The sequence below is a fragment of the Mizuhopecten yessoensis genome, unplaced genomic scaffold, assembly GCF_002113885.1.
Source record: "Mizuhopecten yessoensis strain PY_sf001 unplaced genomic scaffold, ASM211388v2 scaffold10585, whole genome shotgun sequence".
Classification (NCBI taxonomy): domain Eukaryota; kingdom Metazoa; phylum Mollusca; class Bivalvia; order Pectinida; family Pectinidae; genus Mizuhopecten; species Mizuhopecten yessoensis.
In genome coordinates, this window is record NW_018408620.1 from 64,734 (window position 1) to 79,533 (window position 14,800).

Genomic DNA, 14,800 nt, shown 5'->3' on the forward strand with positions numbered 1-14,800 from the left:
TTTCCGTCGTCCGTCCGTCTATAAATTGATACAAATATTCGCCTGCAAAAATGTAAAACAATTGAGAAACCTTAGTAAGTATCTATTTCAGTCTACTTCTAAAGGAAAGTCTATACTTAATATCTGAGCAGTCGTGAATGTTCCGGCTTTGTGCCACTGACAATGATTATATATTTACTTTTGTATGTTGTCAACACTGCTATGATGTCATCTTTTATCTTACTCTATGTTCTCCGCCATCTTACATAAATGGATTGTAATATTTACTTGTATGTGCTATCTGTTGCATTTGGAAATAAAGAAATTGAATTGAATTGTTTGCAGACATGTAGAGTGTAAATACTATTAGTGGTTTGCATTTAGTATAACATTTATTCAGTTTCTTGTGTTACCCGAGGGCGAAACAAAACATTTCCTGAAGAAAACTAGTGAAGGTACACAAAAGGTTGTGTTACAATAAAGGGGAGAGCTAGGGTGTCAAACGGTGTACCAAGCTCTTGTGTAGAGTTTGGCCCTACAAAGGGATCTACCTGTACAGGTAAAATTTCACAAGTGAAAGGTTTTACGTGTGTGCTTACCTGTGGCAGTTAACACATCACTGCATCAGTCTATATATCTATATATACCTGGCCCTTCCTGACCCGTAGAGCGGCACGACACATACCTGTACTTACCTGTACTTACCTATGTGTTTACTTTGCCTGCATTTGAAGTCGAGGTAGATCACAGGTACACAAGTGTGCGTGGGACTCAACTAAGATGGCGGACAGAGTTTGACAGGGATGTAAAGTTCTAGAAATTGAAATCAGTCGGCAACAACATTCAACATGGGATTGTAAGTACATCTATACCATTTTATTACTAACAAGCATTTTTATCACGTGAACTTTACTTGAAATGTTTAAATCGTGAAATCTAATTCTGTGGTACTGTACAGTGTTCAGTACACATGCAGTGTGTTTAACAACAGTTTTTATGGCATTTGAACTGAGACATTCGGGGTATGCTGACACGTTTAACCAAACCACAGCCATTCAGAAAGTAATTAATGTACAAGTAGTTAAATGGTGAACATTCATCATTCTGCTATGTTGAAGGACGTGATTTTCTTTTCATCTTGAGAAATAGATAATCCGTTATGTGGACTTTTGTGTTGAAACTCGAATTCTGGCATTTTCTTGACCCTTAGTATTTGAGGTAAAATGAACAAAAATGTATGTATGATCCTGTTTTGTTAACGATGTCCTTTGTGGTGGTTGTAATAGTTAGGGTGGCCTGGCCATGTTTCGGTGAAGAACACGCATAAAAGATCCGATGTTTTCTTAAAGCCATGTTTACATCAATAGACTGGGTGAAGCATTCAAGTGGAAAGTATAGCGACATTCCTTCAACTTTGTCCCATTTCTAACCATTCCATCACGGGCGAACATAAACGCTTTTAGAACATTTTTATACAGATTTTCCTCAATCTTTGAGGCATTAATTTCCATTATAAGTCGTATTCGTACTTCACCTAAATACAAATCTCCATGAACTATGTATCTTACCAAGGTATAAGATTGGGTTTTTTCCACAAAATGTTTTAAAGGTTGTTGTTTTTTTGTCCTTGAACAACGCGGTACACAACCAGTTATTACATTGTACAAGTTAACTCGACGTTTTGTTAATCAAAAGTTCATTAATTTACCAGTTAATTACCCAGAGACGTCTTAAACCATACACGTCTATGACTAACCTATCTTACACAGGAGCTCACCTGTCTGAAATGTTAATGTCAATCATGAAATACTTTATATCATACCTGGATAAATATCACCACGTACCATACAGAATGACTGATTGGTCTAAGTACGCTTCCTCATTTCTTTTGAAATACTTGATTCTTACGTACAGTTTGATAATGTTAACATGCGGATTACTAATGATAACAAAACCGTGCGGATTAGGATTAAAGAGATTAAAATGTCAGATCCAAAGACGTGGTGGTGGGTTCAAAATTTCCTCACTTGTGGGAAGGGGATGGGTACCATTTTTAAGTTGATGTTGGCCGTGATGTTTGCGCCTTGAACAACACCTGAAACCCGCAGATACATTTTATATACGTCAGCCCGTGGGGGTCCAGATCTAGACGTGTTAGTAATAGATAAATATATATATAATGTTTCTTTATCTGCATTTTGTGTAGTATCAATGTTAGCGAGGGTTGACCTTAAAACATGTCCTTTATACACTAAACCAGTGAGCGGTATATATCACATTTGGTATTTGTAAATGACGTCACTTATCTTAGACAACCTTTGAAGAGATATTAAACTTCAGCGCGTGGGGAGATTCAATAAATTACGTAGTCCTCATCGCAACTCCATACATTGACTATCTTGTTCTTTCTGTTATCAAATTAGTATGCCCTTGTGTATATATATATATAATAGAATTCGGTACAATGTCCCTTGATCATTTATATAATATATATATAAAACCGTGATATAATGCCATGTTGTTATATAGAAAAAACATAATATTGGCGGTATAACGAAAATTCACTATACAAAGTCAATGGCAATTTTACAATAATGTGTAGGACGGAGGTCATCACGTCACCCTTTCGTCTGCAGGCCAATCGGTATGTGTAACGGAGCTGTGGATAGTCTGTGGTCAAACACCATACTTGCATGTAGCTATGATTCATTGTAACTTTCTTAGCCAATCAGAATCGAAACATTATTAAGGTAATCTCCAAAATCCGATTAAGGTAAACAACCGCAACGTAATATTTAAATTAAAGTGGTCGGTTAATCTTCAAATGTCACATCAGTTTAGATTCCATTTTTATTACGTAACTTAATCTAATATATACGAGCCAGAGGCTCGCTAAATTGGAAAATTCTTAGACTCGTTTCATAAATCTCATATGAAACGCTAACTCATGTAATCAAGATTTGTGGTATTTATTCGTGTAAAACGACAATTTCCATGCAACCTTGAAATGTAAAAAAACAACATTTTAACTCCGTTGCGTAAGTCTGTGACGTCATGTACTTGTCCTAGGCGTGACGTCACAATTGAAACAATTGAAACTTACAACCAATCACAGGGCTGATAGGTCGTATTTCACGGGTTAATATTCACTGGATAACAAAGTACATTATGTGATACAATAAGACACAGAGCGGCTTTGGGTACAGTGTTGTTACCACTCCGCGGAGACATTCGGGATTTGTGCCCATTGTATAAAATACACACTGATTCGTTGTAAGTGAAGAAAATCAATTTCTTGGACTTCCAAGGTTTACAGGAAGATCATATCCAATTTAGATTAATTAAAAATTCAATACCATTTATCATCTGAAATAAAGGAGTTTACATGAAGATTATATCAAATCTTAATTAAAATTCATTCGACAGATAAATTTCCCGATTTATGCAACAAGACAGTGTCTACACGTAAGCAAGTTCATGGCTATTTATATATGTTCAGTTTGGTAGGTGCCCGGATCACGTTGAATCGAATCCGGTGGTAAATTAGCTGCTAAACAACTCATGGTTGTATCAATATATCTGTGAAGGGAGATTGACATTTCTTTCGCATTTGTGCATGTCTAAACACCTTTTACCATACATCTTCAAATAAACTATTTTTATCTGACCGTTTCCGTGAATTTTGTACCCATAGCGATAGAAATTGTCATTAAAAAATCTTGTGCGTTTATGTGTGCATTTCCTCCATAACTCTGGCCCTATTGCCGTTTTCAACGTAAGTAAAGTAATGTATTTTTATTAACAATATATTTCGTGTTATCTGTTCAGCACATTTTTTCATAAATACGGTAAAGTCACACCGACAGAGAACGTTCCCCTTTACTTGCAGTTACATAGTTACCACGGCCGTACGATAGTATGAAGTACAGACTGCCAACATTACGTCAATATATACACTCGAGATAGCGCGTGTCCCCGACAGGTTGGGGGAGGGGGAGGGGCAATACGAGACAGAAAATGTAACACCGATAACGTATTACGTACACTGCCGCCTCTTTCACTCCTACCTCAGTGTTTCCACGCATATATATATTTGACGTCACGGGTTTACCGTAACTTTGATATCGTACGAAGGTGTCTAACTTAGGGGAATTGCAAATCCTTCGTTTATTGACATAAAGTTTAAAGCCCATCAGTATACACACTTATGTTCATCCTAACATAGTAACATACATATAACTATATACGCAACACCACCACCAAACCCATCCGATGCCAGGTCCCCGCCCCTCCCCTACCCTCACACCCACGTCGACCTCCGTCTACATCCATATATAAGACAGTCAAATTTATTTCGTAACGGTCAAAAATACTCATATAGTTATACATGGGAAACAGACAGATTAGTTGACTTGTCAGTATGACAACAAATTAAATAGATTTGTTTTTATGTTGAAATGCAAATTCGTTGATGTTACGAATCCAGGTCACATGGACCGGAGAATTTATTACAGCTGTATTTTGACCTAAACGGAGCTGTTCAGAGTAATTTTACACGTTTTAGGTTTTTATATCAAAACCCTAAAACGTGTACAATTTCTCTGAATACCTAATAAAGCCGTTACAAATTCTCAGGTCCCTGAGATCCAGGTGTGGAGTGTGAAATATATATTTATCAACCTTTATCGTAATAAAGAATAATCGATCGTATCTATAGATAGGCTAATCTCAGTATATCGCCATATTACATATTTACATCTGTGTATATAGAAACTTGTATATTACCAGAAGGTGTAAAGACCCACGTGATGTCCCCCCTTGATCTTCAAGCGACATTAGTAATCTAGGTTTTATCAGAGATGTGTGTGTGTACGTGTTGTTCGTCTCTGGTCTTATGCGGAAAACCTGACACGTCCTTAAATGACCATAGCTTTAATTAGGACGTAAAACACGGACAAATCCAAAACAGTTTATGACGTTTATCTTTATATTGAACTGGCTATATTGCAAAACATTTATATAATAAAAAGATAGCAAATATGCCCGCCGATAAGTTATTAAAGTTCGGTGGTATTAAATAAGGCGAATCAAGGTGACCCTCACAGTTAGTTATCGCCCTTAGCAGAGGCTATAGTGTTGCCTAGGATCGAGTAGTTATCGCCCTTAGCACAGGCCATAGTGTTGTCTAGGATCGAGTAGTTATCGCCCTTAGCAGAGGCTACAGTGTTGCCTAGGATCGAGTAGTTATCGCCCTTAGCACGGGCTATAGTGTTGTCTAGGATCGAGTAGTTATCGCCCTTAGCACGGGCTATAGTGTTGTCTAGGATCGAGGAGTTATCGCCCTTAGCACAGGCTATTGTGTTGCCTAGGGTCGAGTAGTTATCGCCCTTTGCACAGGCTATAGTGTTGTCTAGGATCGCGTAGTTATGGCCCTTAGCACAGGCTATAGTGGTGTCAAGGGTCGAGTAGTTATCGCCCTTAGCACGGGCTATAGTGTTGTCTAGGATCGAGTAGTTATTGCCCTTAGCACAGGCTATAGTGTTGACTAGGATCGAGTAGTTGTCGCCCTTAGCACAGGCCATAGTGTTGTCTAGGATCGAGTAGTTATCGCCCTTAGCAGAGGCTACAGTGTTGCCTAGGATCGAGTAGTTATCGCCCTTAGCAGAGGCTATAGTGTTGCCTCGGATCGAGTAGTTATCGCCCTTAGCACAGGCTATAGTGTTGCCTAGGACATGTTACCTATTGGGATTTCGTCAGATTTTTCTTTTGTGTTGTGATAAGCTTCGTGTATCCCGAATAATGATGTTTCACAATTTAGGCGAAGATTTCAGGATAACACATAAATCTTATACATCATTGCATCTAAACAAAATATAGTTATATCAGCGACGTATATACTACTGGCGTTATATGTCTGGTTATATGTAGTTAAAAATTAGCCGGTGATGACGTCACAGTAACACCGTACACGGGGGGAAATGAGATTTGCGTTCGACTTTTCGAAAGTTTTTTGTTCGGGACGATTCGAAGATAAGAGTTAAAGTGTTATGGAAATTGTCAAAGCTGTGACACGATTTAGACCCGAAAGAGCGTTCTGCTAAAACCACCCGACAACAATCAAGGGACGCTCCCGGTCAAGTATTACGTCATCTATGGTTGCGTCACCTTTAAACCTAAATGAACGTTTTACCTAACAATAGAACACATTCACACGTCACAGTGGAGCCAAACCTCAATTATCCAAGTCAGCCATTTGTTGGGATAGGAGAAACCGTGATATACTGTTACTGAGACCTATAGCTACTCACTCAGGTAAAACCAGTGACCTATTTACTGTTATACACAATTTTATTTAAATATAGTGTAATCACTCATTGCGTATCTACGGTAGCCAGGAGTTGTTACACCGCTTGCTTTGATATCCATGACCACCCTTTAGGGACACAATGTTATCATGTAGTGTATATGGATGAAATTTAGAAATGGTTCCTGAGCCTATAGCGAGTTGGAAAATATAATGTAGGTCCTTTTGTGACAACCTAATGTGGTCACGCGCATGGTGTCCTCGAAATAATGCAACAGTGGTTTAAGTACATTATCTGCCATGCAGACGAAAAGTTCTGTGTGTGCTCCAGAAGAAAAGTTAAAACGTATGCCAGGACTGTGCTTGTGGTAATTGTTAACGTTCTTTTATATATGTATACTAGTGTATATGTAGCTCAACATTCGATAAGCTGATGTGGTCACGATTTAGGGAGAAATAGCATATACTCCGCAATAGATAAATTTATTTAAGAACTCATTAAAATTATGCATACAAGCACAGTCATACACGAATAAAACTAAGATCAAGTGATACTGAAGGCAGGCCAAACACCGAGTGTTGCTTGTCGGTAGCACAGGGACCTGCAAATTTGTTACAGCTATATTTGGACCCATGCTAGATAGTGTTCAGAGTAATTTTATACGTTTAGGAGTTTATATCAACCTTCGGTAAAATTGCCACCCCCAATGATGATAACTTCTAAAACGTGTAAAATAATTCTAAACACCTTAGTTAAGGTCCAAATATATAGCTGTAACAAATTCACAGGGCCCTGTGGTCGGTAGATAGAAATCAGTGGAACAAACAAACACTGTTTCCAATTTATACCCGAACAGTTTCGACGATCACAGAGGCCCCTTGTATGTATCCGGTTTCAATATACAATGTAATTATTTCAAAGCCGGTTTTAAAATGTGAAACGAGCTATTTTTATGTAACAGGATATGATGATGATTTTTTTCTTGTGTGCCATCTTACAGTAATATAACATACTGATAAAGAAAAGCGTGTGTAACGATTACAGTGTTGTTACTATGACGTCAATATAAATGATAGACTGGCTCAAATTCTGTAGAAAAAAACCCATTCTCCGGTAGTGTGTTACAGCCATGCTGGATGATAAAAATCAAATGTATGTTCGCGTAAATGTTATGTAGAGTTTACCAAACAAGTTAGATATTTCCATATGTTAAGAACTTTGCACAAGGATTGCATCCTGTTTGTACATATATCTTTTATTTGTTTATAAAACCGAACAAGTGTTCGTTTCAATATATTATGCGATTTTGTCCATCAAACTCAAAAAGCCTCAACCCTATGCAGAACTGATGCCGACTTTTTTAGTACTGAAATACCGTGTCAACAAGGTCACATTATACTGACAGAGGGTAAACCAGCCGCTGTACTTACCCTAAATGCTGAACTAAGGACTTTTGTATGATTAACCGATTGAGCTATACCTTGATCAATGGTAATACCCTGACAAGTCACGCGCACCCTACTGTTTGGCCAAAATAAATGAAAGGGGAGGTTACTGTAAGTACATGCGTACGCTTGACTGCTATGGAATTCCTTTGTTTTCCTGCAATGAGGCAGGATCTGTTTTCCTGCAATGAGGCAGGGATCCTTAACTATCATATACATGTACTTTTGTACACCGTAGGGTGGTCGGATGACACAGCGGATAACGCACTTCCCTTTCACCTAGATAGTCGGGGTTCGGTCCCCTGATCCGACGTGAAAAGGTACAAGTTTATAACTTGCCCGACCACGTGAGCCTTAACCGGGTACTTTGGTTTCCTCCGATATAAAGACCCCCCCCCCCAAAAAAAGCACTTACTTAAATAAAGTTTACATTTTACACATACATTGGGAAATGATACAGAAACCAGTGAATAAATCATTTTATTTTCAATTGAAATTTAACATATGATTTCGTCAGGTATAGGAGAACCACATTATACATGTTTCTACACCCATCACTGATCCCACCGTTACAGGATAGCATATGTTTGCGTTGGTTCTGTATATGTAAATAAGCTGGAATTCACACAGAACTTTATGTAGATTTAGCCTTATATATTGGGCTCGTTCTGATAACACCATGTTTACCTGCATCAGGTACGTGTTTCAACATAAAAGGAAACGCAAGATACATATTTATGGGGTATACCGGATTTGTACATGTATTCGTATTGGCACCGTCCCAAGATCTACCACGAATTCCTCGGTCTCCAGCGATTTTATAGCAGATATGTATAAGAAAATATCCCCTTGGGTCTAAAGTTTATTTCCTTTATTTTGAACGTACAGTTGTGACAACAAACATATTTTATGTTTTGTTTGTTGACTCGGAAATCACAAACACAAGAGAAAGAACGCCGTCCGACGGTGTGGATTTTTCACCATTTGAACAGCAGTGACATAATTTTACTGCAAGATGTAGTCTGGATTTTTCCTACGTTTTCTACTTTGCCCGTATACGTATATCTCTGCTGCGGTGTACATACACGTGCTGTGTTACGTATGCTTACCCAATATGTTGCATAAAAACGCCGTTTAGAGGTTAAAATTAGTAAGCGTCTGATGTTCAAACTTCAAAAAGCGCGGTGATCATCTTTAACCTCAATACACGTAGATTTGGTTTCTAGCTTGAATCATTTTGAAGATACATTTGATACAACTTTTACCCTAATACGTCAAAATTCTAGTGAAATTCGACAACCCTGGCTCCCAGTTATTGAAGCACACATTAACAAACTGTATTCAGCTGCCCAATACACGTCCTATAAAGCCATATCATGAGTGTTTAAAGTGTCCTTTACAGGGCTATCCGATATAAACGACCTATAAAATAATACCGCTTGGTCCCCTGAAGCGAGGTGTTTAAGTTTGTGATCTGTGACATATCACACTGATGTAGAGTTTAACGCATGGAAATTTTATATTCGTCTTCTATTTTCCTGTTGGTTAGCTTAGAACGTCAATAATTAAAATGGTGGCCAGTCCAAACGCATTTTCATGGTTTCTGGGCTTTTCTGGTGGTTGATACTCTTTCATGCCCAAGGGTGTATGATAGGGTCATTCCACCCTTCGGGATTTTTAAATTTGGCAGAACCCTCGGCTTTAATTTTTTTTTTAAACCGGATGGAATTCCTTTATCCTACACCCCTGGGCATAAAAGAGTCTTATAATATTTTCCCTTTCTAAGTATATTCAGAAAAAAACCAATATGTTCTGTCGTATATTATGGGTGATTTTGACCCCCGGACACTTTCATATTTTTAACTTTAAGGATTATGCAAACAACATTAATTTAAAATCTTACCCTGATATATCAATGATTTTTTATAATAATGTTAACTTTGAATCAGGTATATTTTCATTATAATGTAAAATCTTAATCAATGTTTAGTTCCTAAGAATAACAATTTTGAATAAGCTGTATTTATTTTTAAAGTGAGGCAACATTTAATCAATTAATTGTTTTATAATAAGGTAAAAGTTTTAGTCAATGATATTTTCACGATAAAGTAAACAGAGGCTTAAAGTGAGATATCGGCAATTGGCTTTAAAAATGGGGAGGGAGATTTTTGACAATATTTTTGTCTGAAACAATACACTACAATGCAGATATGATTTTCTCTTTGCAGTCTCGAAGACGTCAGCAAACAAGGCTCTTCTGTCATCAGGACCACCCTTAGCGACGACACATCGATACACGTTCTGAACCGGAAGTTCTGTGTTGTCTCCCTTATCATACTTGCGCTGTTAGTGTGCGCAAAACAGTATGTCGGAGAACCAATTCAGTGTTGGTGCCCCGCCGAATTCGCTAAATTTCACGTGTCTTACGCCAACAGTTACTGCTGGATCAAGAACACATATAGCGTCCCATTCGACGAAATACTTCCGGTAGAAGATGTCGAAAGAGAAGATACTGAAATAGAGTACTATCAATGGGTGCCGCTCATCTTCGTTTTTATGGCCTTCCTGTTTTACTTACCAAAAATATTCTGGAAGGGATTTTACCCTAAATCTGGCATCAACATCAAGAAGACCCTAAACCTCGCCAGCGATGCAACATATCTGGGGCCAGTGAAACGGGCTGAGAGGATGGTCGACATAGCGTCCTACATTGATAAATGGATCGAGATCAGAGACGGGAGGACTTCCGCCTACCAGCGCATGCAAGCGTTCAAGGAGACTTTAGGACATCGTGGCTGTCACTACGGGAATTATCTTACAATGATTTACATGGTAACGTGCGCCTTGTACACAGTGAACACCATTGGGCAGCTCTTCCTCGTGGATTCTCTGCTGGGCAATGACTTCCTGAGTCTTGGTCCAGATTTTGTAAAAGGAGTGTCAACCAATCAAAAGTGGGAAGACTTGAAGAGATTTCCTCGTGTCACCTTTTGTGATTTTAACATTCGACAGCTTCAAAATATCCAAAGATGGACCGTTCAGTGCTCTCTACCAATCAACTTGTTTAACGAGAAGATGTTCATCATTCTCTGGTTCCTACTGGTCATCATGTCCTTCGTTAACGCTGTCAATTTTATCTACAACTTCGCCATGCTCTTTTTCCCGCGGCGGAAGAACGAGTACATTAAGAGGTTCATCGACGAAGACGTGTTGTCACCGGAACTGCGAAACAGCAGTAGACTTTCGGATGTTCAGGTGAAGTTTGTGGACAAGTACTTGAGACAAGATGGCGTCTTTCTCATTTGGTTGATTAATCACAACACAAGTCCGGTTGTGGCGTCAGAAATCGTAGCCAAGCTGTGGAAGGATTATTGTGACAAACCGCACGTGAGGACCTTCTTGTCCCTCAGTTCAGATGCATGATTTTGTTTTTTCGTTTCACGTATGCATTTTGTGATGAAACCGGAAAATGTAAAGTGAGGTTGTTTGCCGATATTTGCCACTTCTCTACCGGAAGTGTTCGTCTGTATGTATTGTGATATATTTTTTTTTTATTTGTTTCGATATGGAAACGTTCAAGAGGAACAATGTTCAGGAGAGTTCGCCCGACGGTTACTACAGGAGGTGAAGTTTTTAAACGACATTGACATGTTATTTTCATGTCATGTTCCCTTGACATGTCATTTTGCAGAGAAATTTATTTTGTAGTTTGCGAGGACAAATATCGGAGGTGTTACGGAGTCGAACCCAGATACAAACTTAATGAAACATATTTTATAAAACCAGTAAAACACCCCATAATTGATCAAGTTTCTGATCATTTTAAAGGTCCCTGAGGACGAAGTTAAGCTTCTGGGATTACACTGTCTAGAAAATGGATAATCTTAAACAGTTTTTTTCTCGGGATAATCTTAGACTGATATTTCACCAATGCTATCCCCACCCCGGAATTTTATATGTACTGACAGAGTTTAATTTTTTGTTTGAAATCGAAAAGTTTAAAAATCCTTCAGCCATGTATTTAGTTATTACAATAAATTTTCGAGCCGTATATTAATCTGAAAAAAAAGTGTATACATGTATGTAGATAATTCACTACGTGGTTAACCTGTTAGAGTACCGTGAACGACTTGTGTCGTAATTATCGGTAACTGTGATGTTTAGCTGGGTAATTCAATGTTTATATCGTATGTATGTATATATATTGCTAAAAGGGAACTCCATTGTGATAAATGTATAGCATATTATTTTGATGAAAACAATCGCGACCATACCGACAGTGGCCCTCGCAGTTTTGTTTGAAACATCTCGTCACGTGCGGTTAATTGGTCCTTACACAGTATACGCCTGATCTGTTCTAGTTAACTACACACATAATAATTCCTACCTTATACTTTATACCCGTGATTTGTGTAAGAGTTATCTCCTTGGATATATTTGCCCCATACACATTACATTTGTATACATTTGTACCTGTGATTTTGTGTTATACCTATTTTTCATAAGTATCTATGCTTTACACTTTATACATATGATTTGTGTTACTTCCCTTGAAGATATATACTAACTTATACATTAAACCAATGATTTGTGTTTGAGTTATCCCCCATTGAACGTTTTTATTAGCATTATCTAGTAATTTTTAAAAGATTTAACTGCTTGGTATCAATGCTGGTATTTTGATAAAATGTATCTTGGAAATGTCTCATCAATTCATCAACCATCTCAACATAACCATTCGGTTCTTTATGTGTCATCAGTTAAGATCTCTTTATAAAACGAGAGCATTGTTAAAGTAAGGTAACATGCATCCTTAAGTAATATTAAATACATTAATAAACCTATAGAAGAAGTGTAGTTTATATCAAGGACGCGCCATATTGGCATGTATGCAATGCTTATTTCAAGTTGTGTGGGCTTTTTGATTGCTTTGTCCGTATAATGAATTAGTGTCCGCCTTGTACATATACAAATAAGAACAAAACATTACGTCTTCCATAATCACTCAAATACCAATATTGACTTGACATTTTATATTGAAGCTTGGCGATTACAAATATATCATTTTATATACATTTAGCATTCAGATCAAACGTGTATGTATACAGTGTAGCTATAACGCCAGCACTTCAGATCACAATATGTCTCCAGGCCAGTTGTCGTGAAAGACAGAGCCATTAGGTTCAGACTTCCCAGAATTAATGTTTTATCGTACATGTACATTAGGTCTTGTTTCATTTGTTTTAACAGCGAAATATTCATATCACGGATTCTGTAATTTTAATATGGGTTATTTGTAAAAAGCTTCTCCTTAATATGTACACAAACGCTATTTTTATATTCTATACTTAAAAGACTTTCATTCACAAATTATTTTATTACGGGTTTTTTTAATTTTAGTTGAAAAAAAAATTGGAAATAAAATAGCAGCATCTTTTTGGTAAAACAATGTATTTTATTTAAATCAACGCGGAATTTATGTTTACATCTGATCAAGTTAAATATAAAGTCTGAGGTTATATTATTTCTAGAGAAATTAAAGCCATCGTTATTATTTGTTTCGGTTTCCGATAATAAACAGGTGCTTTTAACTGTATGCTGAGTGGTAGAGCTGTATTAGAAAAATACTACCATTAAAATGAAATGTACTATAATAAAGAAAAAATCTTGTAATTACATGGTTTTGTTATTCTTACCAAAGATGACGTCAATAGCAGCCACGATAATTAAACTACTGAGAAAGTTGAATAAAAACAAAGTTACAATGGTGTAATAAACACGTAATGTTTGAGGTATTATCTTTTTTCAGAGGCTACGTGATTCTTGTTCGACTCTCGCTAGAAAAACGACCCAATTTATGTTAGGGTTACCTCCCTTTAATCATTTAACATCATTGTTCTGCATGTAAAAAATACATCTGAGCTATATCGAGGTTCGGCCCCCAGACTATCACCTTTACCGACAGCATCAACCAGTCAATGGAATCGTCTCGACACAACAATCCTTAACCGTGCCCTTTAAATACGTTTTTATTTTATGTATGTCGGTGTAACGTGAGATACATGTATGCATTAACAACAAATTTCATTCTGAATAGGTAAACAAAAAATTACATATTTGAAGCAACGCCGAAGAGAAAACCCACCATACAGAAACACCCAACCAAAAAGGAAACATACCACTAGCCCCCACTGGAATGCATCGAATTTAGGAACACACAATATGAGAGATACTGGAAACGTAAATATGTAAGTGGTTATCTTATTTTAGCGACGTTTGGGTTTTAAACGTTGCGCTAAATTACGATTGCGCTAACTGAAGTCTCTGTATTCCGTCTTTGCGTATTGCAGAGTTATCTTCTCTTGGGATCAGGTATTGATTGTTTCGTCATTGGTTTGTGAGAGAAAATTACGTCGTTTTCTCAAAAATTTATGACGTTACTCTCACAAACAAGTGACGTAACAATCAATACCTGCTCCCAAGATAAGATAACTCTGCAATACGCAAAGACGGAATATTGTTTTCTATTATATGTGCGCCAAATCGTCCGTGTGGTAATATGTGATAACTGATCATGCGCTAAAATGAAGTTCGCTAAAATAAGTACGATACTAGCTATTGAGTATACAATTATTAGGATGACTGGTTGTGCATGCACGCCAAAACGGAGGCACGGTAGTCCAGTGGTAGGAGGGTTGCGGGTTCGCGCCACGGCACGGCAATGTGTTGTATCCTTGAGCAAGATACTTTACTCTGCTTGTTCCAGTCACTCAGCTGTAAATGAGTACGTGTTTGGGCAGTGCTAGAATTGTTGAATGCTAGCTGTTAGCGCCGAAATGGTAGCTCCGGCTGTATGCTCCCCAGGGAGTTGAGAAATGTACTGGCTAGTTGCAAAGGCCCTATAACCACGGATGATAATTTGTGAACCGCTTTGAGACGACCTACGAACTAGGTTGTGATAAAGTGGTATATAAGAACCTCCAATTATTTTTATTTTTATTAATTATTATTATTAATTATTTATAATTATTATTATTATTAAAACAAACGTACACGTTTGATTAAGACGGT

At 37.5% G+C, this 14,800-nt stretch overlaps 1 protein-coding gene across 1 annotated transcript; it reads left to right on the plus strand.

Moving 5' to 3' along the window:
• The first annotated feature begins 544 nt into the window (after positions 1-544).
• On the plus strand, positions 545-13,402 carry LOC110461165 (innexin unc-7-like). The gene is made up of 2 exons (XM_021514509.1): positions 545-835; positions 9,958-13,402. Exons 1-2 carry the CDS (start codon positions 828-830, stop codon positions 11,150-11,152), a joined length of 1,203 nt encoding a protein of 400 aa, XP_021370184.1. The 5' UTR covers positions 545-827; the 3' UTR covers positions 11,153-13,402.
• The last annotated feature ends 1,398 nt before the right edge of the window (positions 13,403-14,800 follow it).